Here is a 25,761-nt window from a genome sequence, read left to right as displayed (position 1 = left end):
TGCTCATCTCCATTTTCAGGCTGAGGGAGCTGGCGTTTGTCCACAGCTTTTCCAGGTCCTGTGGCCAACATGACTAAGCCACTTCTGGCGCATGGGACACTGAAGAGTGCCAAAGCGCATGGAAACACCTTTTACCTTCCTGCAAAGGCAGTACCTATGTACACACGCTGGTATACTTTTGAACTACTAGGTTGGGAGACAAAGCAACGGGAGCTCACCCCATTGTGTGGATTTGAACTATCGGCAAGCCCAAGAGGCTTGGTGGTTTAGACCACAGCAGCACCCACATCTTATAAAGATGCATATTCAAACCCAAATGTGATCAGTTGCTTAAAATACAGAAGTTAATCACTTTTTAAAAAAGTTTACGTAGATGCCACCCTGCAGACCATTTGTCTTTGAATTTCCATTGGGTAACATGTTGCCATACCTTTTGAGTACAGTCATACCTCGGGTTAAATTTGCTTCAAGTTGAGCGCGTTCGAGTTGCGTTCCGCGGCAACCCAGAAGTAACGGAGCGCGTTACTTCTGGGTTTTGCCGCTTGCGCATGCGCAGACGCTCAAAATGATGTCACGCGCATGCGCAGAAGCGGTGAAAAGCAACGCACACGTGCACAGACGTGCCGTCGCTAGATAAGTTTACCTCTAGATGTGAACGGGGCTCCGGAACGGATCCCGTTCGTATCTACAGGTACCACGGTACAGTATTTTACAATTGGGGGTGGGAGTGTGAGAACAAACAAATCTAAAATACTTGGATGTGAGACTCTGCCATCCTCTCTGGGGCATAGATGTTCAGAGAACAAAGAAAGCAGTATTTGCTCTGAAAACGTGTACCTTGTGAGAGAACTTGAGCTGGCCAAGGCAAGACAGTCAAAATAACTTCAATCAATATACCACTCTATATAATTGCTCTCATTTTGCAAAGCCACAGGCACCCAGAATCTTAGTGCAAGAAAATTCACAAGAGCTCTACTCTGTAACAAAGTATTTCATTCTTGTCCTGGCAAATTCAGGACCACTTATATCCCCATCCTTTCTATGTCAGCTGAGAAGCCATGACATACTCTATACCTCTCCCACCTCCTGGAGTCAAAATTTAGACTGTATGTCCCTAATAGCAAAGACATTTGTTTTGTGATTATCTGTCTATCTCTGCAGCTATAGAGACATTCTCTTGGTAGTGTGTATATTGGTGTTTCCACATGTAGTTCCACAGCTTTAAAACTGCCTTCGTCCAGAGATCCAAGTGCTCTCCAGTAGTGATGCAAGACCCCTACATATATCACTAGCCTTCATAGATAAGAGAGACTAGAAATTCTAATTCTGGAGTCATGCATTAGCCTTAGAAGCAACCAAGTTCAAGGCAAATTGACAAGTTGGCTAAGGAACAATTCGCACTAAAGGACAGTAGTATAATGGTTTTGACAGCAAAGTTTTTTTAAAAAAAGCTTTTTAAGATGCACATGCAAGGCAGTGGCCTTTGGTGACTGACAGACAGCTTATACACAAGCAAACAATAGGCAGGTTTGGTTAATGCTTTCTAATGGTGTGTGGGTGAACAAGATCGCCCAGTTATGTGGTAATTTCTCTCAGCCATAGTATAAACACCCCAAAAAAGACTATTTACATCCTTATTTTATTTTTGGTAGAAAAGGGTATTCAGGATTTTACAGATGGATTTAATCAACAGTGCTTCATGAATGTTGTTCAAGGTCTAAAAATGATCACAGTAACCAAGTACACATGGAAACCAGTTTTGGTCAAGTCCCCTCTGTGGAAACAAGCTGAATGGAGCCACCTCCATACTGGAGATAAGTCAAACTCCCTTTGGCACATGGAGGTGCTGCCAGTGTTGCTTTCCCTTCTCAGGGCCAGAAAAAGAGAAGACTGCAAGAGTGACCAGCAAAATATTCCCGAGACCAACCACTGATCTCTTTGATAGCCAAAGATTAGAGATTAGGTGGAGATAGTAAAATTATGCATACTATTTACAGCCAAACTCTTTTCTCATATGCAGCAGTGGGGAGGGGGAGGAGAGAGGGGGAAGGGACAGTCTCTGCTCACACCACATACAAAAGGAGCTACAGAGTCAACTCTGTTGACATGTGGAAGGCCCTCCTCTGGTAAAGACAGTGAGCAATAACAAGAAGAGAACACAAAATGAGAATGCACCAGTGGCACATTCATCATTCACTGGACTGGAGCTGAATGAAAACCACTCTTTGTCTAATCTCCTACAAACTGCTTTTTAAAGACAGACTTCTTTCAAATTCTACAATTTAGTCCCATTTCTCTATCTTTTGAAGGAAGCAGAGAGGGAAGCACCTTATCAGAATCCAATTAAAGCCCCTGTTTTCAAGCGATTAGGATAACACAAAGGAGTCACTCCTCATTGTGATGTGTAATATTTCATACTTGTAGCAGGAAAATCTCAGCTACACTGCACATTACTTTTGCATTAACCAGTTCTAGACAGAGAGAAGCTAGCAGACTGAAATCAGATAGACATCTGAAAGACAGGAGTGTCCTCAGGATATAGCTTCAGTATATCCTGAATGACAACCTGTTTCATGGAAGTTTCACTGTTGAATCTCTTGTCTTCCTAAGTTAAAGCAGGTCTTGCTTTCAGTTCTCCAAAGTGCCATCCCCTTATTTTTATTCTAAACTGAAACAGGCATCTCTTTCATCCACTCCCCCCATCTTTTCAGTTCAACATAACATCCCACCTAGTCATCAAAAAAGAGCTGCAGTGAGTAGGTCAAGTTCCTGGCTTATTCAAAGCAATTTTAGTTCAAAGCACTACAATACACAAAGAAAAAGGGGATGTCAGTCATTACACAGAGCATCATGCACCATCTTGCATCACTGCCTGCAACTATCAGGAATATCTCTGCCTCTCAGTTAAACAGTGGCTTAAGTTGGAAGAACTGCCTTTTGGGCTAGAGAGCTTAAAAACCAGAAGTAAATATAGTTTCAATTAAAATAGATTAAAAGATTAAAATCAAGCCTAGGATCAGATTTTGCATATAGTCTTGTGATAAACAAATAGGTGCCAATACTATTTCTCAAAAACTGGGACATGAGTGTGCACTGAGGTATGTACACATGTGCCAACACGAACACACACACCAGTGCCAACTGGAATGATAACCCTTTTAAAGGTGCTGTTCCTTTACCTCAAAAGGTAGCCCAGTCCACCCAGGAGATATTTAGTAGTGGCAACATCCTGGAGGTGGCTCTGCCAAGTTTTGTTGGTCCTCCCCCCCACCCTTCCCAATGCCTATGGAGGAATGGGGGCTACGAGAACAGGAAATAAAGTGCAAAATGTTTCTGTTAAGTAGCATGAGGCAGAATGTGGGAGAGGAAGAAGCAATGGTGGCAGCAAGCTTACCATGCTTTTCAGAGAGCACATGAATCAACCCAAATGTGTCACCTCCCCACAAACCAGTGCATAGAGAAGGATTCCCACCTTCTGATGTGCTAAATGAAGAACATCTTTGCCCCCAGGTGTGAATATCAGTGAGAGTCACATTCCCCCCAAAGAGGCAGCGCCTCTGAGTGCGGGTGGATGAACAGTGCAGGACTGCTGAACTCACGACCACAAGTGTGCATACTAGTGTGAAAGATCTTATCACAATGCAAAAAAAACTGTGGACCCCTCCCCCCTCTTCCCAAACACTTAAGTCAAGCTTGCACATGCCATCTCTTTCACATACAAGGCAAGACCTCTCCTGGAGTAGCTGTGCTTTGCCTCTCTGTACAGGAGGACGCCCAAGTGAGTGCAAGTAGCTGGACTGCCTGGGTCGAGTCTGTTGAGTCACAAAAAAGCACAAACCTATAGCTGGGTCACACCAGTCAGTTCACTGAGTCACTTGATGTACGAAATGCAAGGGGCTGGGAAAGAAAAATCACCCAGAGGGCTGCTTTGGAAGTCACAGCATGAGCAAAGCTTCAGTTTGCAGCTCCAAAGTGAGTTCTCTTCCTGGCTGGGAGGTCATAAAAGTGAGTGAACCACCTGGGAAAGAAAAGCACCAGTGAGTGGCTCCAGGCAAGGGAATGCAGTCCCAAGTGATTGTGTGCAGTTAGGATCTGCAGCTGGGCTACAAGAAAGCCTTCTTTCCCCCAGCCCAGTCGTTCAGTGGTAGCATTATGGTGTATATGCTGGAGGTGGCTGGAACTGGTTGATCACTTCGTATTCTGCTGGATAAGGTTCATTCTCTTCCATCTCGGAGAGGAGCTCCAGTGCCTGCTCTTCCTCTTCAGTTGGGTAATGGCGCAGTAGGTTGGCAGCTGTGGCAAGGATGGAGGCCCCACCAGCTCCAGCCACCAGGTAAAAGCTAACGGCAAAGGTAACATACACTTGTGAGCCATGGTACTTTTTGTGCTGCTGCTGCTGCGCAAGGATGAGCTCCGAGGCCCAATAACAAAACCCGATCACAGTGGCACACTGCAGCACTGAGGGCAGAAGCAAGAGAAAAGAATTAGAAACTGTTCCCCAGATTCTAGATTTAGGTATTTTTATCACAAGCATTGCTCAGTGGAATCCGTTTAGCTCTAATGCGACTTCTGAAAAGCTTGTGGATATGGGTAATGTAGCGCATAATCCTAGAGGTCGTTTATCAGAATGGTAACACATTTACATTTGACTAATTTGAATTTGTGGGTGTGCATTTTCTTGTTCCTGTGCATAGACATGGAGATTTAAAGATGCAAGCTATTTATCAGACTCCACCATGGCTGAGCATCTTCCCGTTTCTCAGCCCCACCCTCTTGCCTGACCTCAGAGGACATCAATGGAGCTTTGCCTAGTTAGTGAGGTTTGAAGAACAACTTCAGGGAAGACAAAAGGATGACAAAAGAAAACAAAGTAGGTCTCACAAACCTGAGGTCTGCCCAGCCCTGGCCTAAATAATGCATGCACAACATCTGAGATTTTTCCTAAGTCCCAAACCAAAGAACTCAAGGTAAAACTCAAGGCAAAACAAGGTATTTTATTGCTACAACTGTTCTAATATTTTTATTACTATTTATATACCGTATTTTTCGCACCATAGGGCGCACCGGACCATAGGGCGCATCTAGTTTTTAGACAGGGAAATCAATAAAAAAAATCTCCCCCCCCCGACCCAAAGAGCAGCCCCAAAGAGCAGGCTGCGCACAACCTCTCCCTGCCGGAGGGGTTGCGCGGGGCTCTGGCACAAGCCAACGCAGCGAGTGGGATGGATCCCGCTTGCTGCTTTGGCTTCCTCTTTAGCCCCACGCAACCTCCCCCTGCCGGAGGGGTTGCATGCAGCTCTGGAAGAAGCCAAGGCAGCTCCCGCTCGCTGCTTTGGCTTCCGCTTTGGCCCCGCGAAACCTCCACCTGCCGGAGGGGTTGCACGCAGCTCTGGAACAAGCCAAGGCAGCGAGTAGGATGGATCCCACTCGCTGCTTTGGCTTCCTCTTTAGCCCCGTGCAGTCTCTCCCTGCCGGAGGGGTTGCGCGCGGCTCTGGCACAAGCCAAGGCAGCGAGAGGGATGGATCCTCTTTAGGGAAGGATCCCGCTCGCTGCTTTGGCTTCCTCTTTAGCCCCGCGCAATCTCTCCCTGCCGGGAGAGGCTGCGCAGGGCTAAAGAAGCCATAGCCCCGTGCAGCCTCTCCCTGCCGGAGGGGTTGCGCGCAGCTATGGCACAAGCCTGTATTCGCTCCATAGGACGCACACACATTTCCCCTCAATTTTTGGAGGGGGAAAACTGCGTCCAATAGAGCGAAAAATACGGTAATCTACAATGTACATACTACTGTATAAAGTAATGTAAGCAGAAGGCAGGTCACAGGAATCATAGAATTGTAGAGTTGGAAGGAACCCCAAGGGTAATGCAGGAATCTCAGCTAAAGCACCTACAAGAGGCGGCTATCCAACCTCAGCTAAAAAACTTCCAAAGGAGACTCTACTGCCTTCTGGGGGAGTCTGGTACACTTTTGAACAGCTCTTACTGTCATAAAGCTCTTCCAGGTGTTTAGTCAGAATCTCCTTTTTTGTAACTTGAAGCCATTGGTTAAGGTCTACCCTCTGGAGCGGGAGAAAACAGGCTTGCTCCATCTTCCATTGGGCAGCCCTTTAGATATTACCAATATGCTTCTTAAATTATGGTACCTAGAATCAGACACAGTACTCCAGGTGTGGTCTGATGACAGAATATAGCAGTACTATTACTTCCCATGAGCTGGACACTATACTTCCTAGAATAGCATTAGCGCCTTTTTTCTGCATCTCATGGTTGACTCATATTAAGCGTGTGGTCTACTAAGACCCCTAGATCCTTATTCACATGTACTACTGATAAACCAAGTGTCCCCTAACTTACATTTGAGCAGCTGGTTATTCTTGCCCAAGTATAGGTAAAGGTAAAGGGACCCCTGACCATTAGGTCCAGTCGTGACCGACTCTGGGGTTGCGGCGCTCATCCCACTTTATTGGCCGAGGGAGCCAATGTACAGCTTCCTGGTCATGTGGCCAGCATGACTAAGCCGCTTCTGGCGAACCAGAACAGCACACGGAAACGCCATTTACCTTCCCGCTGGAAGTATTTATCTACTTGCACTCTGACGTGCTTTTGAACAGCTAGGTTGGCAGGATGCCGAAATATAGAACCTTGCATTTGTCCCTACTAAAATTTATTTTGTCAGTTTTGGCCCATTCTCCAATCTGTTAAGGCCATCTTGAATCCCTGTGTATTCTTCTTGACATAGGAATGGGTAGCAGAGGGAGAATGTGCAGATGAAGTTGTGTTTTGGTTTGGTTAAAAGGCAAGAGGTTCATAGAAAAGGAGAGTTTGGAAAAGGAGAGAGGTGGCACTCCAAAGGAACCAACCTAGAATACAATTTATCAGCCACATGGGTCTAGAGAAATTGCAGAGGCCATGAGTAAATTATGAACCAAGCACATGGGCAACCCCTTTTTGAACCATGGCTTGCAAGGATAAGCTTCAGGTGCCCAACACAGTAAACGGAGCAGACCAATCCCCTTTAACATTACCTGTGAGGATGTGGGCAAATGCATAACGTCGTGTGATCTTCAGTGCAGGATGCTTTGGTCCAAACACATCCAACAGGAAAGCTGAAAGGCTGCATATGATTCCCAAGAAGCAGAAGGCAGCAATAACCCGAAGCAACAACACTGTCTGGGGGTTCATGCAGTACTCTGCGGGGAGGGAGGGGGGAGAGAATTCAAAGTTAGATTTCACACATGTAATTTACTATTCCTAAGACCAGCTGCTTCCTGGAGCATTCTGAGAATTAAACATCTGAGTTTGTAGCTCTGCCAGGATTTACATGGTACTTGGCATTCTTTCCACATTATAAATTCTGCATCTATGATGTGCTAGGCAGAAGTGAGGCTGTTCCTGTCCATACAGCTTAGAGCAGTTTTGCATTTGTTAGCTGATGATGAATTGCCAATGGCATGCTGAAGACAAAAATAAAAGTTGTCACCATTTTAAGGAAGTATTATAATATTGCTGGATCAAGTTCTATGGGCCATGCTGATCAAACTGCTTGACACCTCTGTCATAAGAGCACAGATGTGAAAATGTTGGAGTCTGATGTGGGCATTAAACAAAGACAAACCTTTTCTTCTGTGGATAAAAAGGAACCTCTCTCTTCCAGACTCACCAAGGGTTATTGCCAAAAGTCATTGCGCAAGCTGAATAACTTCTGCTCATAGAACATAATTTGCCCTCGTACTCCATTTCCCACCCCCTAAATCAGCTCTGATGCTTGCCTCAACCCTTTGGAGCAGATTTGGAGAAGTGAAGGTAGTCATAGGGAAAAGAAGGGGAAGTTTAATTGTGGAAGCAGTATTACTTCTACTCTGTGATGACTTCATTTAATGGATACAACCACAAAACAAAGGACAAACAAGCCTTATCTGGTCTTATTTAATGGCTGCGTAGTCCAGCACATATTTGAAAAATGAGACAGCTTTTTCCTTGAACAAATCACTGACATGTCAGTCCCCTTTGTTTGAAATGGGAATTGTGCCCAACCTCCCAGGGTTCTGTGGGAAAGACTATTATATAGCACTTTTAATATCCAATCACTTTACAAGTAGAATATTGGTTATGCCATCAGAAACAGACCACATTTTACAGAAATAAAAGTACTGGGATGTCATCCAGTCATTTATAAAAGCCTTCACAAAAAACACAATGCACTTTTCAAGTTATATTCCACAACCTTGAGGATCACAGATGTGCTTTCTTCCTTTAAATAAAAATCATTTTCAGAGAATCCAGCGACAGAGGAGATGCACTACAGAAATTTACAGAAAGCTTACAATTTTGGATCGGCTACATTAATAACAAATAAAATGAACTTGGGGAACTTGCTGCTCTAAAATCACATTATTTGCCATTGGCACAAGCAGAGTTACTCTATTATAGGTTTGTTGCTAGATTCCATCATAGACTGCTTCTAATTGGATTCCAGCAGGATGTCTTTCTCAGTCTCAGGTTTTTTCCAGCTTCCCCCATGGTTGGGAACTTCTTTCTAGACTTGCATTGCTTTGATAATGTTGATCACCTAGTATTTCAGCCATTCTGACCCACAAAAGGACTTACTTCAGTCCAAAAGCCCCGTACATTCTATTTCCTCAAGGACATTTTCTAGAAGTTTATAACAATGGTTTTTCTTGTTGCTCTTCGCAGCTTACAAGATTGCTACGGGTTCCCTAAAACAGGGGAAGGGAATACCCAACACAAATAACTTGATCCAAAATATACAAGGGGGTGGAGATCAAGCTAGGTTAGGTGGCAGGAGAGTGCTGTGTGTTACTTGGGCTTGAACAGGTTGTGGTAGCCATGTTGAATTCTTGACTGAACAACTGTCTGAAAAACTGACATTCTCCTCCAATGCCATCATTTAAAACTCATTCCAAAACTCATGTTTGCCATACTGCATGGAGTGGGGAGAAGGGAGCTGCTGTTTAGGAGTAAACAAAAAGACTCCTGGGCTCTGAAACTCATTTCACAGTACAGTAGGCCAGCCACTTATGGTTCTGGGGGTATGTGCGCCAAGGCAAAATCATCCAAAGTTGGGAATCCCTGAGACAGTTGCAGAAAGGCCCTGGGAAGCTCTCAGGGCCCTCCTGTGATCTTTGAAGAGCCTGGGAAGCAAGGGAAACCCGCTGGGTGTACGGGTGGGTCAGTGAGTGAAAATACATGGAGGAGAGAATTGAGCGCACTCTTGTTTATTTATTTATTTCTCCCCACCCACATAATGTTATGTTCATGTAAGCAAAGTGAGTGCAAGTTGTGGGCTTACCATACTCTGGATTCTGGCCTAAGTCACACACATGTTAGAATAATCTTTTGGTCACCTGCAGTGCCTGCTTATCCAAAACAAGAGCTTTCTATTGCTCCGGAAAGGATAATTACTCAGATTCATTCTAGCTTATACAGTGGTACCTCAGGTTAGTACTTAATTCGTTCCGGGGGTCTGTACTTAACATGAAACTGTTCTTAACCTGAAGAACCGTTTTAGCTAATGGGGCCTCCTGCTGCTGCCGTGCCGCTGGAGCACAATTTCTGTTCTCATCCTGAAGCAAAGTTCTTAACCCGAGGTAATATTTCTGGGTTAGTGGAGTCTGTAACCTGAAGCGTATGTAACCTGAAGGGTATGTAACCCAAGGTACCACTGTATTGGGCTAGAATAACTACTTGTCTGGGCAGCAAGGGTTACTTCCAGGTGACATGGCAAGGGAGCGTTTGTCAACTGGGAGAGAGCTGATTCCTTTTTCTTTAAAGCTACAAATCTAACAAAAAAGACAAACGTGTGGGAGGGCAAGCAAGGAGGAATTTTCATGGACTATTTGCTTTTGCAGACCTCTTTGTAGGGGTCTTTAAAACTGAACCCACAGTGCTTTATCTTCTTAAATGTGAAAACTGAAAAGTCCTGAGAAGTGTAGTTATTTCCATGTTATTAAAATTTAAAACAAAATTTTAAAAACATTAAGTTCCTCACATTTTCCGTCCTTTCTGCAAAGAGCTAGAAACAATTTTTAAAAAAAATTGAAACAGGGATTCTGAGATTTCTAAAGGAGCCCAGAAACTACCTAGACTTTCTTCAACATCTGTTGGATGCAGATCCTCCCAAGACAACAGGCTGTTTCATGGCAGCTTCTTCATGACAATGAGCACCATAAAAAACAGTTTAGTAAGATATACTGTGCTTTGTTTCAGATCAATTCATTTGCATCTAGTGCAGCAGCCACATAATCTAATACCAAAGGCATATTTACTTGGAACCGGATGTATAAAACTAAAACACCACAGTACTAGCCATACCAGAATGAATCAGCCTCATTTGAATATGAAATCAAATTCCTCTTTCTCCCATTAAGAGAACTATGGCATGTATCAACTGTTCATAGCAGGGACATAGTGGGGGGGAGGACAGTTTGGGGGAGGGGGCGCTGCTCACGATGCCCTCCTCAAGCCAGCCCTGTGTGGCTTTGTGAGGGTGGCATGAGAAGGACCCCAGCCTCAGCAAATGGCTGTTATGTCCTTCTCAACTGCCCTCCTCAAGCAGCCATGGCACTGGCCACCAGAGTGATGCCTGACACAGTGGACTCCATTTGCCCTCAGGGAGTGTGTGTAAAAAGGATGCAACAGCCATGTGCCCTTTGATCCAGATTGAAGTCTAGGATCATTCTGCCCTCCCCGAGCGCTCCAGAGTGCCGTGGGAGCATGCTCCACTGCTGGTTCATAGTGCACTGCAAAGTAACAAAGGTAAAAGGCGCAGACGCGGGTGGTGCTGTGGTCTAAACGACTGAGCCTCTTGGGTTTGCCAATTGGAAGATCAGAGGTTCAAATCTGCATGGCAGTGGTGAGCTCCTGTTGCTCTGTCCCAGCTTCTGCCAACCTAGCAGTTCGAAAACACACCAGTGAAAGTAGATAAATAGGTACCAAAGTGATGTTTCTGTGTGTTCTGGTACCTGTCACAGTGTCCCGTTGTGCCAGAAGAGGCTTAGTCATGCTGGCCACATGACCCGGAAAGCTGTCTGTGGACAAACACCGCCTCCCTTGGCCTGATGTGAGATGCGTGCCACACCCAATAGCTACCTTTTTACCTTTACCGCAAAGCAACTGATACATAAAAGCAAACAAACCAGCCCAGATTCAAAGCGCTTACAGTCTAAACACTGACAGTGGCGTAGACAAAGGGAGGGGAGAAAGGAGAGAGGCATACTCTACAAGGGATGAATTAAGAGTCACTGCAATTATTCACACAAAGGCTTCATTTCAGTTAGGTATGAGAGGGTTTAAGTAACATGCATCATGGAAACCTTGGGTTTCATGGAGGTTATGGCAAGAAGACAGGTGGTACAATAGATGTTATATATAGGCAAGCCCACATGCATCAGGGTCCTCCTCCCACTGATTCCCCACGTCCCTGTTTCCCAGGCATAGGCAAACTCAGCCCTCCAGATGTTTGGGGACTACAGCTCCCATCATCCCTGACCACTGGTCCTGGTAGCTAGGGATGATGGGAGTTGTATCTAGAGGGCAGAGTTTGCCTATGCCTGCTGTTGCCCAACTGACTAGCCAGAATAGCTGAGAGATACTGCTCAGCTATTTCTGTGCTAATCAGCTTGGTGGCAGAAAGGTGCATGATGGCATCTCCTCACCACTGATGGTGAGATGAGGTGTGGGTGAAAAAGAGAGGGGTGGAAGGGATGCCTGACCCACAGGCTACATGTGCCTTCAACCCACCATCTATGATTGCATGGTCGGTGCCATTGGAAGCAAAGAGGTTGCCTGGCCTGTAGGTGTTCTGGAATTTTCAGGCACAGTAGACAGTGTGAGTAAATGGAATAAATTGCTTTGGCAGTTGTAGGACAGGAACAGCAAAGATAACTAACCAAGGTACTCAAAGGCACCTATTTTAACAGTAGGAAACTACTTTGCCTGCTAGAAGAGAGCTGTTGGGACACAGCCAATTGCTGGGTTGAATGTTAACCACACGCATAGTTGTAAAAAAAGCTATCTTAATTGTTTGGTTACTGGCAAGGTCTGCAAACTCAGTTGGGTTTCTTATATGCTTAATGCGTGATCTGACCTTGCCCTCTCCAGAACATAAGCATCACATTAAGTTACAGGGGAAAGGCCATTGCAGGTGGTAAGAGGGAGGAAAAGAAATTAATGAAGAAACAAGTTTTTTGAGCCCGCAAGAAGTTGCAGTGTGCATTCTTTTTAGTAGCGACAAGCTTCTTGCCAGTTATGGCCAAAGCTGGGAATATGAAATTGCATGGGATGTATGTTGCAAGATCCAGCCAGAACTTAAATAACACATTTATGATTTAAGCGCATGTCTAACTTTTGTAAACCACTTTGAGGTTTGTTTGTATTTACAATCAAGTGGCATATAAATTTTATGCAATAACTTTATCCCACTGCAATGAATGGAACATTCACAGTTAAATTTTGACAAGATTAGAGCTCAAAAACGCTGAAGATTTAAAATATCATTATAACAAAATTGATACAAAGTATCCTTTTGACAGCACTTAGTTCTACAAAAAGACAACTTTGGCTGCAGTCCTGTTTAGCTGTAAGAAAGCTCCTCTGACGACATTGGGATTTACATCTGAGTAAACATGCAAAACGGGACGCGGGTGGCGCTGTGGGTAAAAGCCTCAGCGCCTAGGGCTTGCCGATCGAAAGGTCGGCGGTTCGAATCCCCACGGCGGGGTGCGCTCCCGTTGTTCGGTCCCAGCGCCTGCCAACCTAGCAGTTCGAAAGCACTCCCGGGTGCAAGTAGATAAATAGGGACCGCTTACTAGCGGGAAGGTAAACAGCGTTTCCGTGTGCGGCTCTGGCTTGCCAGAGCAGCGATGTCACGCTGGCCACGTGACCCGGAAGTGTCTCCGGACAGCGCTGGCCCCCGGCCTCTTGAGTGAGATGGGCGCACAACGCTAGAGTCTGTCAAGACTGGCCCGTACGGGGCCATGCAAACATGCAAACAAGAATGCACAAACTGTAGGGGTAGGTGGAGCAGCAAGTTTCATTGCCACAGGGACCTATCCCTCCATAACTTCTGGGTTGGTAAATATTTAATAAGGAGAACCATGAAACAAGAATCAACTCCTCTACAGGCAGTTGATTATTATATGACACCAGGAATCACACACACAGAATTCACCTTGATGAGCACAAGATTACACTACTGTGTGAACCAACCTACACCAATTTCTGTTTAAAGAATGCACACTATACACAATTCACTCTCACCTTTAAGTAAATCCGGGTCTACATATCCTAGCACATCAGCAACTCCCAGCTCCTGGCGAGAACAAGTGCCCCCATGAATCCGTAGCCAAGCAGGCTCTGCTAGTGCAGTACACAGGGCAGTTATTGAGAGGGCACCAGGCAATGCAGAAGCCAGGCTCCTTTCTGGCTGCTTTGGCAAGGCACTCCCATCCTGGCCTCTTCGCCTGCGCCCACTGGGCAACACCGAGCCACTTGGGGTGTACATGGATCCTCTTTCTGAGATTAGGCCAAATAAATCCAATGAAACACACTATGGACAGAAGCCCTTGGGATCTTCTGGAATGGGTGAGTGGCCAATGACTGTAGGCACCAGTCAGGGGGAGCAGACTCACAGAAGGCTGCAGGCAGAACAGAGCACCAGATGAAGTGCCTCTTCTGCACTCAGAAGAACCTGAAAAAGACAAACAGATCAAGCCTTGTAAATAGCCTCTCACCTGTGGCAAGTTAAGGGCTGCCTCAAGGTGACCAAGCCTGACCAACATTTCTCCCTTTTTTGGTACAAGTGGGCAGACTCACTGATTTCTATGGAGATTCCCATGGTTAAGCAGATGAAATACAGGAGTTTCCCTGCACCCCACAAGCACACAACGCCAAGAAACCTGGGTTTAATAAGTGGTCATTAATTCTCAGGCCAAAGGAGATTAGGGCCAGAGTTCACCAAAGTGGCAAAAATTTTGCTAATGAGTCCTTTTAATAAAAGAACTTCAGAAAAACTACAAGTACTATCATGTATAATAGACTCATTATGTTCCAAGATTAAATTGCACAAAAGCAGTGTTTTTAAGAGAACTTATTGAGGCTCCCATTTTTATACTTCATACAACAATACTAGCAAACCAAATCAACCTGTCAAATGGCAATGGCCAATGGCCAGGCCAGGAGTTGGTCATGGATATTAGACATTCCTGTAATGATGTATGGCTTCAAATGAGGAGCAGCAGTAGCCCCCCCCCCATAGCATTTCTTTATTTTTAGGCAAGTGGATTTGTGCCTTTGTTATGCATATGCACCTCAACCAACTAAATTGCTTCTAAACAACAGTGAAGCCAGTTAGTGTTCCAAGGGTGCTCCACTGAGACAGAGTATAAATGGAACACATATCTTGCATATTATCCCACTGAACACTTTCAAAAAACAGTTTGTAGATTTCAGCTGGCTGGAGATAATCAAATATGGCGTATAAAAGAGCTGAGAGACAAAGGGACCCTCTCTTGTACTTTTGTCAAAATGGCACCTTTGTTTATCTACACATACACACACACAACTTTTAAGCAGAACAATTAGTGCTTTTGACATAGCCACACTGTGTTGTTCATTTAATTATTGCAAGTCCAATGAATGCATCACACAAGAGCCATTCAGGTTGTGTGAGGTCAGAGGACATTAGACATTTTCATAAGGCACATCTAAGTGTTTTGGAATAAAGAATAAAGGGAAATTATCGCTCAAACCATCACAGCTCAAGCAGCTGAGTCCATTTAACAGATTCCACAGAAACCATTCAGTTTACTTAATAATATTAGACATTTACCTGATTAAATGGTAACCAAGTCAAAGTAACGCAAGTAACTATGTATTCTTTCTGCTTTACCTTCCTCTGTTTATCCTCTCATTTGACACAAGGAACCCTGTACATGCTTTCACCAGCCAAAAAAGGAACAAAGATGCCTTTTTTAGTTTGGTTTGCTCCCACTGCTCCCTCAAAATCCCCTTTCCTTTTGTGTTGTGTCTTTTAAATTGTAATCCTGAGACCAGGGACCATCTTAATGAGCATTATAACCTTCTTCAGGAACTTGTATTCTGCTGAGGAGCGAGGTACACATACCTTCAAGTACACATGTAACTTGGAAACAACCCTGCCCTCACCTTTCTTAAACTGCTCACTCTCTGAACTACGAAAAGTACCTTAAAGACTTAACAAGTTTGTTACAGAGGAAGCTTTCACGGACTAGGGCACAGCTGGCAGACTTCAGTCTTGTGGAATCTCATTTGTTTTTCCTGAGAACCCCAAGACTCACCACCCGGAGTCAGGTGCTAAGGGCTGTTGCCAACGCTCGACTCGTGGAAATCAATGAGCTTGAGTTACTCGTGCCCTCTGATTTCAGTGGGTCTACTCTTGAGCAGGACTAGCATTGACTACAACCCCCAGAACTAAGGAATCCTACGGCCAGGGATTTGTTTTGGGTAGAACAACTCAACTCGGACATCTTTTTTAACGTCAGGATCACAACCAACTCTGGGCTCCCCCACCCATTTCAGTGAGTGGCAAAGAGGAGGCGTGATTTTGTTGTCGTTATCAAAACACATCGGAAGCCGGAAATCCAGGCCCCTGGACTTGCGACCCTGCCGGGGAGCCCGATCCACCTTCCACACCCCCCCCCCGGGCCAGAGCAACTGCCTCGAGGCCCCCGCTCCCTCCTTCGCCCCGGCGCTCTCCCTCGGATCCTCCCCCCCGGGGGCCCCTCGGAGACACAAAGGGGCGCCGCCCTGACTTGGCCGGTCGGACTCACCGCTCGGCTCCCTTCCCGGGCGCTGAGCCCCGTCGGGCCTGGCGTTCCTTCCAAGGCCGCGGCACTCCGCGGGGGCCGGCGCCTTCCTCCTCCTCCTCCTCCTCCTCCTCGCCCAACGACAGCCCGACCCCCCCGCTGCCACCAAACAACAGCCGCCGGCCACTTCCGCTTCCGGCCGGCCGGCCGCGCGCACGACGTCACGGCGCCAGAGGCGGGAGGAGGGGCGGGCGCCTCCTGACAGGGAGAAAAAGGCGAACTACTGAAACGGATCAAAATTCACCTCAGCATTTCTCGGCCCTGACTTGTTGGTATTTTGCTTGACTTTTTCTTGTCTTTCTCTTTTGGTAAAGCGCTTTCAGGGGTTATTCTTTTTCTCTTTCCTCCAAGGGGTGAAGTAAAATAAATAAATAAAACAACTTTGGGCCTTGGAAAGTTGCAGGAGGGCCAGTTCAAGAATTGAGTAAAGAGATGCGGTCCTTCCTTGTGTTGCGTGTGTACACTCACCCAATATATTCTTTCTCGCAAAGCATACTGGGAATCGTAGTTTCCGCGTGGGGTCGTCACTTCCGCCCCGGAGAGGGGGGTGGGCGCGAACCTCGCGGCGAGGGAGTGGGCTCTAGGGGGCGCTGTGGCGGGAGCGGCGCTGCCCGCGTTGCCCTGCGCGCCTGCGCCTAGAGGTGCCCTGTGGGAACCGGGGAGGAAGCGCGGAGGCAGGTAGGAGGCAGCGGCGCAGGGTGGCTTCTTCCGGGCTGCTGAGGGAGGGTTTGCCGGAGCTGGAGGGACATGGTTCTTCTCCCCCTTTAATTCCCACAACAACCCTGTGAGGTGGGCTGGCCCGAAGTCACACCCAGTGGGCTAATGAGGGGGAAGAGTTGGACCCTGCTGTCCCAGCTCCCATCCCAGGCACAGGCGAACTCGGCCTGCCAGATGTTTTGGGACTACAACTCCCATCATCCCTAGCCAACAGGACCAGTGGTCAGGGATGATGGGAGTTGTAGTCCCACAACATCTGGAGGGCCGAGTTTGCCTGTGCCTGTCCTAGCCCGACACTCCGCTGCACTGCTCTGGCTCTCTCATCCAGCTACCAGACTAGACTTGCAGCAAGAGTCCTTTACTACCATTTATCTCTTTTCTTTTATGCCCAAGACATACAGCTGATAGAACTTCCTAGTCCAGAGGCAGAATACCTTTGCATAGCAAACTGCACGAGTGAAATAAAAGAGAAGAGCCGCTGCTCTCAGAGGCATCTGCTGTAGGAAGTGAGATGCTATACTAAGTTGAGCCTTGCCTTGGCCAAGAAGGAGAAGTGCAGCATAGGGATAGATAGATATGGCTGCATATACGTGGTAGCTGTGAATGAACTGTTGTGTACAGAGGCTGTGGAAACGGGTGATGCTGGGAGTGTTTGGTTGTTGGTCCTGATCTGATGTCCCACCTTGTGACTCCCTGGAAGCACTGGCTGAACACTTTGGGAAATAGGATGCCAGACTCGGTGGGATCTCACTGTGAGCCGGCAAGGTTCGCACACACACAGATCTTTTTTCACTGGATGGCTAACTCCTGTGGTTTGAGATGTAGCTCGAAGTGTGTACAGTGGTGCCCCGCAAGACGAATGCCTCGCAAGACGGAAAACCCGCTAGACGAAAGGGTTTTCTGTTTGCGATGCGCTTCGCAAGACGAATTTCCCTATGGGCTTGCTTCGCAAGACGAAAACGTCTTGCGAGTCTCGCCATTTCCCCCCCCCGCTTCCCCCCCCTTTTTTCAAAGCCGCTAAGCCGCTAAATCGCTAATAGCGCTAATCCTCTTAGCCGCTAGACGAAAAAACCGGTAGACGAAGAGAATCGCGGAACGGATTCTTTTCGTCTTGCGAGGCACCACTGTATTTTTCTTTGCCCCACCCCACCCTCTGCAGTGGCTTGATTCTATAAATGTTGACTGCATCGAACAGTCTGCTTAGAAGTCTATTTTGGAAATTAATAAATAATGCAATAGGAATTGGGGTTTATTTCTGGCATGTTCTTAGGTACTGCACATGATATATAGCTGCGGAAAATTAAACTCATAAAATTGTAGGGTTAGAAGTGACCCTGGTTATCACCTACTCCATTCTCCTGTAATACAGAAATCACAGCTAACAGGTTACGTACTAAATCAAACCAGAGAAATGTAATGCTGAATTGTGCAATATATTTCTTCTTCAATTTGAATATACTTTTCCTTTCCTTTTGAATGACATTCTCAACAAATGGTTTACCAGGCCTTAATTCAAATTATGTAGCTTCTGAGAGCCGCATAAAACTAACCCTCTACAGCAGTGTTCCCAATTGGTGGTCCACCTAATCCACCCAGGAGGTCTGTGGCACATACCCATCAACTGTCTGGTACATCTCAATTTGGGGCGCCCTCCTCTCCCACAGGTCATGCATCCCAGTTTGCATTGGGTCATGTTGGAGGGTATGGTGGCGTCATTCACATAACAAAAACTCCCACAGAGATACCAGCAATTTCAAAGGCTTCGCTTTTGGTATACGAGGTCCTCAGTACTTAGCTACAGGCTTGTGGCCCTTGTCCTCCTGTGATCACAGAATCAAACGGAAACCTACATATGTCCCATTTCTTCCCTTGTCCGCAAACACACAGTTCTATAGTGTACCAGTTACCAAACTTTCTGCCCCTCCCGCAAGGACCACTTGAAACTCGCTTATGATGTTAGTGGACTACTCTAATGATTTTTCTGCCCATTGTAGCAATTGTAAGGCACTGTGCTAGATACTGTATACTTTTAAATTGCATTTTTATTGATTCTTCTATTGCACTGTAGTTTATATTCCATAGAATTCAAATCATAATGCAATAAAAGAAATAAAAGAACCAATAACAATAAATATTACTATTCAATGAAGACATGATGTGACCCACTGGAGTGAAGGTTGCAGATCACAGTTTTAAAACACTTGCATAATGCAAAAGGCATGTGGGCTGCATGCCTGGAGGATTTTCATTACACACCTTGATAAAATAAAGGCTTTATTCTGCAGTTACAAATCAATATGTTAGAATGCTGGGCACTCTTGTTCAGGAGATGCCTGAATTGCAAGTTTTTAAATCATTCTTCCTTTTTGTTGGTCTCATTCTTTGCTGCTTCATAGGTTCTGCGGGGACTGTTTGGTGTTATGATGAAGGATTCCCTGACACTTTTGTCTCGCATCCCAGCACACCCAGATTCCCGATGCTGGTTTCTCGCTTGGAACCCTACAGGGAGTCTCTTAGCTTCCTGTGGTGGGGACCGTAGCATTCGAATATGGGGGAAAGAAGGTGAGCTAGTCTTCCAATTTGGACTGCAATCCTAACATTGCAGTGAACTTGAACTCAATGGGACTGAGTAGACATGGTTCAGATTGCTCTCCTTGTTGTCATTCCTTGAAAGTAGGGGGAGAGAAACAGGCAACCAAGTCTTTGGTCAAGGGTGTTCATTGTGCAATTAGGAGAAGCATTGCACTCTGGATTCCTGCTGCATCTTATGCTGGGAGGAATCTTTGGACCTCCTATGCCTTGGCCATTGGCCATGAATTTCTGTCATCCCATATCAATGCCTAGGCCTGCTTAAGACAGCTAGGACAAAAAAGAGTGTGCCAGTGCCAAAGGGGAGTTGAGTGGGCAGGACTTTATTAGGTCTCTTTCCTCATGATGCTTTTTAACTCGGGTGGTGGTAACAGCAGCTCTTGATTTTTCTGGGTAGTTTAGGTGGATCTGATCCCAGTGTAAAGCTGAAACACCTCTCTAACCTGGTTTATGTCGTGACCTCTGAGGTGCCAGGAGGAGGGAGAAGGACTCTCCAGTGGACCCAGAGATGTGTCACAGCTCCTAATTGGCTTTCTCTCTTGGCAGGTGATACCTGGGTGTGCAAGTCTGTTCTGGGTGAGGGACACCAGAGAACTATCCGCAAGGTGGCCTGGTCCCCCTGTGGGAACTACCTGGCTTCTGCCAGTTTTGATGCCACCACCTGCATTTGGAAGAAGAACCATGAGGATTTTGAGGTGTTTTGAATCTCCCTTTTGGTTTTGTTGTTGTTGCTGCTGCTTTTCTCATGCTTTTCAGTTGATTAAAATCTGTCACAATTGAATACATACACACATGCAAACTCATAACACATAGCCAGAAACCCTTCAGATCTTGCTGGACTCCAGCTCCTGTCAGCCCCAACCTGCATGACCAATGCTCATAGATAGTGGGATTTGCAATCCAACACTGTCTGGAGGCACCATTTCTGCTGCCTCCAGCAATAGGAAATGTTTGTTGTGTTTTCAGGTGTCTCATCCTGCCACATTGTCATGTTTTCACAGTTTCCTGGTTACCCTTCTCTTACCCATATCCCCTTTTCTCTTTGCAGTGCACAGCCACACTGGAGGGCCATGAGAATGAGGTGAAGTCTGTGTCATGGGCACCATCTGGCAGTCTTCTGGCCACTTGCAGCCGAGACAAAACTGTCTGGGTTTGGGAAGGTGAGAGCCGCAAAAGTGTTTTGAGAGAACGGAGCTGGGGCAAAGGAATTGGGATTTTCACTGTGTGTAACTATACTTGATGCATGATGGATGGAGCACAGACATGGGAGGGAATTATAGAATTGTAGAGTTGGAGATGACCCCAAGGGTCATCTAGTCAAACACCTTACAATGCAGAAATCACAGTGCCATGCTTCCCCTACATCCCCCCTCTTCTGTGCTGCAGTGGACGAAGAGGATGAATACGAGTGCATGAGTGTCTTGAATTCCCACACGCAGGATGTCAAGCATGTTGTCTGGCATCCCAACCAAGAGGTGAGTGTTCCCTTCCTGTGTGGCGGACAGCTGGTATCCTTGGGGCGTGGAGACCTATCAAATGCTGGTCTCTAACCAGGGCAGTGTTTCTATAGCCCCCTGTCATAAACTGTAAACATTTATATTTCTGTCCTTCCTTCCCCATCCCATTGAAGCCTTATAGCCCTCCTAATTGAACAAGAATACCCTTGTGTTGCAGTTTTTGCATTCAGTTGCTGTAGCCTCCTGATGCTAATGGGGTGTGTGGACTGGAGTATTCATTTCAACATGGGCATTTGAAGTACGACAGGAATGACATGGCTGATCCATCAAACTGCATCCAGGGAATTGTAATGAGCAGCAGCTCTCCTTGGGCTTTCCAAATCAGACAGTGGGAAGATGGTCATCCCCACCAACCCAGGGTGGATTAGGGAGAGACCTTTGTGCAAGGAGCCCTGTCCACTCAGGGCCTGGCTGGTAGAGGGAAGAAGACTCATCAGGAGCCGGTCCTTCCAAGGGCTGACCCAGCATATTTTGCTGCCTGGGGCAAAGGATCAAATGAGATTGTCATTCAACCTTTATTTCCTTGACATCTGATGGGAGGGCATTCCACAGGGTGGGCGCCACTACTGAGAAGGCCTTCTGTTTGGTTCCCTGTAACCTCACTTCTTGCAGTGAGGGAACCACCAGGAAGCCCTCGGCGCTGGACCTCAGTGTCTGGGCTGAAATATGGGGGTGGAGACGCTCCTTCAGGTATACTGGGCCGAGGCCATTTAAGGCTTTGAAGGTCAGCACCAACACTTGGAATTGTGCTCGGAAACGTACAGGGAACCAATGTAGGTCTTTCAGCAAGGGCTGAAAGGCTGCCCACTCTGAAGCAGGGGTGCAGGCAAAGGGCTCTTCAGCACCCTCCTTGGTGTGACCACCAGCAGTGGGGCTTTGTCATCTTTACAGCTTAGGTCTCTATTCCTGTTTCTTGGAAGTTTCTGCTTCTCTATGGATCTGTTTCTCCCTGAAACTACTGCTGGATCCTTGATATCTTTGCTTCTCTAGGGCAAGGATTGCCAAAGTGGTTTGCACCCCAACCCACCCCCATGGTGCTCAGCTGCAACTCTCATCCTCCATGACCATTGGCTGTTCTGTCTGGGATTGATAGGCATGGGAGTCCAACATCACCTAGAAGAGAAGGCACAACACTGGCTACCCATACCCTAAGTGCTGTAAACATGCTTTTGGCTTTAAAATAAATTCTGGGATTATCAGGGAGCTGAGCTTTGTGTCTTACACAACATTCTGCATTCCCCTCCATGCTCTCATTGAACAGCCCTGCTCTCAGTTTTACTCCAGAGGTGTTAGGTTCCAACACTTACCTGTGATTTTTCCTTTCCACTGCCAGCTATTGGCATCAGCGAGTTATGATGACACTGTGAAATTGTACCGGGAGGAAGAGGACGACTGGGTGTGTTTTACCACCCTAGAAGGGCATGAGTCCACGGTGTGGAGCCTGGCCTTTGACCACAGTGGGGAGCGCCTGGCCTCCTGCAGCGATGACAAGACAGTGCGCATTTGGCGCCAGTATAAGCCGGGCAATGAGCAAGGTCAGTGGCATTTGCAAAGATGGAATGGATCTGTTGAAAGAATTGGATCTGCCTAGTTTTCCAAGGGCCATGGCAGCTAAGATTTGAAGTTTTTGTTGTTGGGGCAGCTGAGCCACCCTAAGGAGTCGGCTTCTGTAGGGTCTGAAGAGCTGTTACTGGTGGCAATGTAGAAGTGCAGCCTCTCTTAGGCTTTCCACTGCTGTTTTTTTCATTAGGTCAAGGATGTTGTTTGACTCTGCCTCCCATTACCCACAGTCAGCATAGCCAGCGGTCAGGGATGATGGGAGCTGTAGTCCAGCAACGCTTAGGGGACCACAGGTTCCATATTGCATAACTAAAATCAACCACCACCACACATGCCAATAGTAAATGCCATTCTCTGTGGGCTGGTTCTGAAGTATGCAAAGCTACACCATCCACAAACAAGAAGCACCAAGGTTTGCAGATGCACAAAAAAAATCCTAAGGCTGATAGCTCAGTGAGAAATGGGCATGCTCCTTGGACACAAAATGCTGGTGGTGGTGGGGAAGTAAGTCAGTATTATTTTCCCCTATATTACATATGGGGAACCTGGGGCTGAGAGAGTATTTATTCCTGCCCAAGACTCAATGAGTTCGTGATAGAGTTGATGTTTGAACAGGTGTGTGTGTGTGTTCATGTTCATATTTACAGCTCAGAATCTTAGCCACTGTGCTATATTACCTCCATGCAGATTCTCTGAATACAGACACACACATACACAATTTTGTATTCTTTCATCTTCTTTAACTTCTAGTCTTTGTGACCGTGGAGATGCCTGAAGCATGGAAGGGTTATCTGAAAAGGGGGTTTGGGTAGGGAAGGCAAGCGTCTCAGCTCTTATCATTGAACCCTTGTTGAGTAAAAACTATAGTGGGAGGGGAGGAGTGAACCCTGTTCTTCCCAAACACATGAGAGAGTGCAGTTATGAAAATCTATGTGGAAGTTGGAGCAATCTAGAGCTAATTAAGTGATGTTTGAAAAGTTCAGTTCCAGGGTTTTAGTACTGGTGCCGACCAGTACAGGGTTTTAGTACTTTGGTGCCGACCAAAGGCAAGACTTAAGTGTGTCAGGATCTCCTTGCTCCAGGATGTAAATGGGGAACTTCACAGCTTCTGCATCCAGTGGCGACACTGCTTCCTTCCATACACTTTAGTTTCTGAAGTGAAAATGCGTTGGTGGGGTCTGTAGAGCTTCAGGTTGCCTCTCTTTGCAAGAAGCTTTTGGCCTATGAAGCAAAGTAGACAGGCCCAGCCTAAGGAGTTGTTTGTGTGTCGCAGGTGTTGTCTGCAATGGGACAGATCCTACCTGGAAATGCATCTGCACCCTTTCTGGCTTCCACACAAGAACCATCTACGACGTGGCGTGGTGAGTGTGCACAGGAGGGGGAGAAGTCTTGTGTAGCAGCTTGCAAGTCATTCTGGGGACCAATCAATCTGTTCCAGTCATGTGGTAAAGCTTTTCCTGTGATTGTATCACTCCATGTGATAGGGCACAGGACCTTTGCACAGATCACCAGTGTGTTCAGGCCCATAGCCCATTCTTTTCGTTTCATCCTCTACAGGTGCCAGCTAACGGGAGCTTTAGCCACAGCTTGTGGAGATGATGCCATCAGAATATTTGAGGAGGAGGTGCACTCAGACCCCCACCAGCCCACTTTCACCCTTACTGTCCACATGGCCCGGGCTCACTCCCAGGATGTGAACTGTGTGGCCTGGAACCCTAAGGAGCCTGGGCTGCTGGCTTCATGCAGCGATGATGGAGAGATGGCATTTTGGAAATACCAGCGCCCTGAGGTCTGTTGAGTGTCCAAATTTCCCAGCTCCCTCTGACAATAACACAGTTCTAGTAGTGTAACTGTGGCACACCTGTGGGCAGCAAGCTGGACAGCATCCCCTCTGTAAAGGCAATTAAAAATGTGATATCACGTAACCTTGTTATGAAGTACAAGAGCTGCTGTGCCAGAGCTAACACCTAGTGGGGGCAGCGGAAGTCAGCTGGGTCTTCTGCACAGATTGATGTTGTTGACCAAACAGGGTCTTGTCTTGCAGCTGGGTAGAAAATCCCCAAACTACATAGGTTGGCTTTTCTTAGCTTCATCACTCCTTTAAAACAAAGCCAGGGTTGCCTGCAGAAAGACTGGCCTGCTGATTAGGCGTTTCTTACCAGTTGGGAAGCAACAGGCTTTGTAACTGCTGGTTTTGTACTAAAATGTGGTTGTATAAGATGTAGGTTTGGATTGGGAGGTGGTGCTGCAGAGGGAGAAGAGCAGTTCTGAGCAAATGAGCTTGTGACAAATGTAAAATTTATTTTGACCAAGTGCTATTGTATGTCTGCTGCTATCTCTAAATGGGCGTTTATGTTAAAAATGCAACAAAGACTTTGCCATGCCAACTACTTATTTGACATACGGGGTCACCATCCAACTTCTTAAGAGAGAAAAGTGCTGTTCAGCTATCAGAAATTAGTTGGCAATTTGCCCGGCTGATTCCCAAAATGAAAGTGCCAACATGGCTCAGATGGGTTGAGTTGTCCTTGTCAGTTCATTTCCCCCCTCATTATAAAATGTGTGGGAGTTTCCTCATGGGAAAGGTATCTTTGTCTCATCCGTGTCAAATACCGTATTTTTCGCTCTATAAGATGTTTTCCCTCCTAAAAAGGGGAAATGTGTGTGCGTCTTATGGAGCGAATGCAGGCTGCGCGGCTATCCCAGAAGCCAGAACAGCAAGAGGTTATCCCAGAAGCCAGATCCCTCTTGCTGTTCTGGCTTCTGGGATTCAGAATATTTTTCTTGTTTTCCTCCAAAAACTAGGTGCGTCCTATGGTCTGGTGCGTCTTATAGAGCGAAAAATACGGCACTTCAACATGTGAGGCAGGGATAGGTTGTTTCACAAAAAATTCTGCATGAATTGCAGCCTCAGAAGGCAGAGGGAGGAGTCAAGGAGCCCTGGTTGAAATGACTTCCAAACTTCCTCTATATGGTACTGTCTTTTGGGTTCTTGTAAGCACTTGAAGATGGTGGTGCTCATAGCTCTCCCCATTTTATCCACAAAGCAACCTTGTGATGTTGGTTAAGCTGAGACACAGTGACTAAAGCCCATGACACCTAGTGACCTTCATGACCAAGGTGGTCTTTGAATTCTGCTCTGTCCAAGACTCTCTAATAACCACTACATCATGCTGACTCTCCCTGGACACATTTGTTAGGGCTGATGAAAGTTGGGTTCCATCACTATCTGGAAGGCTGGAACAAGGTAACACAAAGCAATTGTTTCCAACGAGATATTTGTGTTAGTCTGTTGGAAAGTCAACTAATTGCAGAGACAAGTATATTAGTTTTGCATGAAGAAACACATGTATTGATTCTGCCAGCAAAGTAATATTAGATACCTACACTAGAGAGCAGAGACATAGCCACAGATGGCTGTACTGCTGTTTCATATTCCCCAATCAGGATAACTATCTTGCTCATGCTAGGGCATCTCAATTAGCTTTCTGCACCCGAGATAGGATCCTAATTACAAGC

General features: G+C 46.4%; 2 protein-coding genes across 6 annotated transcripts; one reads left to right on the top strand and one right to left on the bottom strand.

Moving 5' to 3' along the window:
- Nucleotides 1-1,620: 1,620 nt before the first annotated feature.
- Nucleotides 1,621-16,314, bottom strand: TMEM127 (transmembrane protein 127). 2 transcript variants are annotated; one of them, XM_077931240.1, is made up of 4 exons: nucleotides 16,104-16,314; nucleotides 13,275-13,704; nucleotides 7,022-7,186; nucleotides 1,621-4,458 (listed from the first exon to the last, which is right to left on the bottom strand). In XM_077931240.1, exons 2-4 carry the CDS (start codon nucleotides 13,516-13,518, stop codon nucleotides 4,151-4,153), a joined length of 717 nt encoding a protein of 238 aa, XP_077787366.1. In that variant the 5' UTR covers nucleotides 13,519-13,704; nucleotides 16,104-16,314; the 3' UTR covers nucleotides 1,621-4,150. The 2 variants fall into 2 exon arrangements, with proteins under 2 accessions (XP_077787366.1, XP_028596923.1); XM_028741090.2 differs by lacking the exon at nucleotides 16,104-16,314 and adding an exon at nucleotides 15,824-15,968.
- CIAO1 (cytosolic iron-sulfur assembly component 1) lies at nucleotides 15,998-24,615 on the top strand. Of its 4 annotated transcripts, none has more exons than XM_028741089.2 (8): nucleotides 15,998-16,127; nucleotides 18,973-19,138; nucleotides 19,712-19,860; nucleotides 20,214-20,325; nucleotides 20,552-20,640; nucleotides 22,016-22,217; nucleotides 23,516-23,603; nucleotides 23,800-24,615. In XM_028741089.2, the coding sequence occupies exons 2-8, from the start codon at nucleotides 18,997-18,999 to the stop codon at nucleotides 24,038-24,040; spliced, it is 1,023 nt and encodes a 340-aa protein (XP_028596922.2). In that variant the 5' UTR covers nucleotides 15,998-16,127; nucleotides 18,973-18,996; the 3' UTR covers nucleotides 24,041-24,615. The 4 variants fall into 4 exon arrangements, with proteins under 4 accessions (XP_028596922.2, XP_077787363.1, XP_077787364.1 ...); XM_077931237.1 differs by having other exon boundaries at nucleotides 16,003-16,131; XM_077931238.1 differs by lacking the exon at nucleotides 15,998-16,127 and adding an exon at nucleotides 16,432-16,537.
- The last annotated feature ends 1,146 nt before the right edge of the window (nucleotides 24,616-25,761 follow it).

The sequence above is a fragment of the Podarcis muralis genome, chromosome 7 (assembly GCF_964188315.1).
Source record: "Podarcis muralis chromosome 7, rPodMur119.hap1.1, whole genome shotgun sequence".
In the NCBI taxonomy this organism is placed as follows: Eukaryota; Metazoa; Chordata; class Lepidosauria; order Squamata; family Lacertidae; genus Podarcis; species Podarcis muralis.
The sequence above is the reverse complement of the archived record's forward strand: the minus strand, read 5'-3'. Positions and strand labels throughout refer to the sequence as shown.

Coding starts and splice junctions, on each gene's coding strand:
- CIAO1 (XM_028741089.2), top strand. CDS start 18,997: ATGATGAAGGATTCCCTGACACTTTTGTCTCGCATCCCAGCACACCCA. Junction 22,218..23,515: donor TAAGCCGGGCAATGAGCAAG/GTCAGTGGCATT, acceptor TGTGTGTCGCAG/GTGTTGTCTGCAATGGGACA. Junction 23,604..23,799: donor ACCATCTACGACGTGGCGTG/GTGAGTGTGCAC, acceptor CATCCTCTACAG/GTGCCAGCTAACGGGAGCTT.
- TMEM127 (XM_077931240.1), bottom strand. CDS start 13,518: ATGTACACCCCAAGTGGCTCGGTGTTGCCCAGTGGGCGCAGGCGAAGA. Junction 7,187..13,274: donor AGACCCGGATTTACTTAAAG/GTGAGAGTGAAT, acceptor CCCTCCCCGCAG/AGTACTGCATGAACCCCCAG. Junction 4,459..7,021: donor ATTTGCCCACATCCTCACAG/GTAATGTTAAAG, acceptor TTCTGCCCTCAG/TGCTGCAGTGTGCCACTGTG.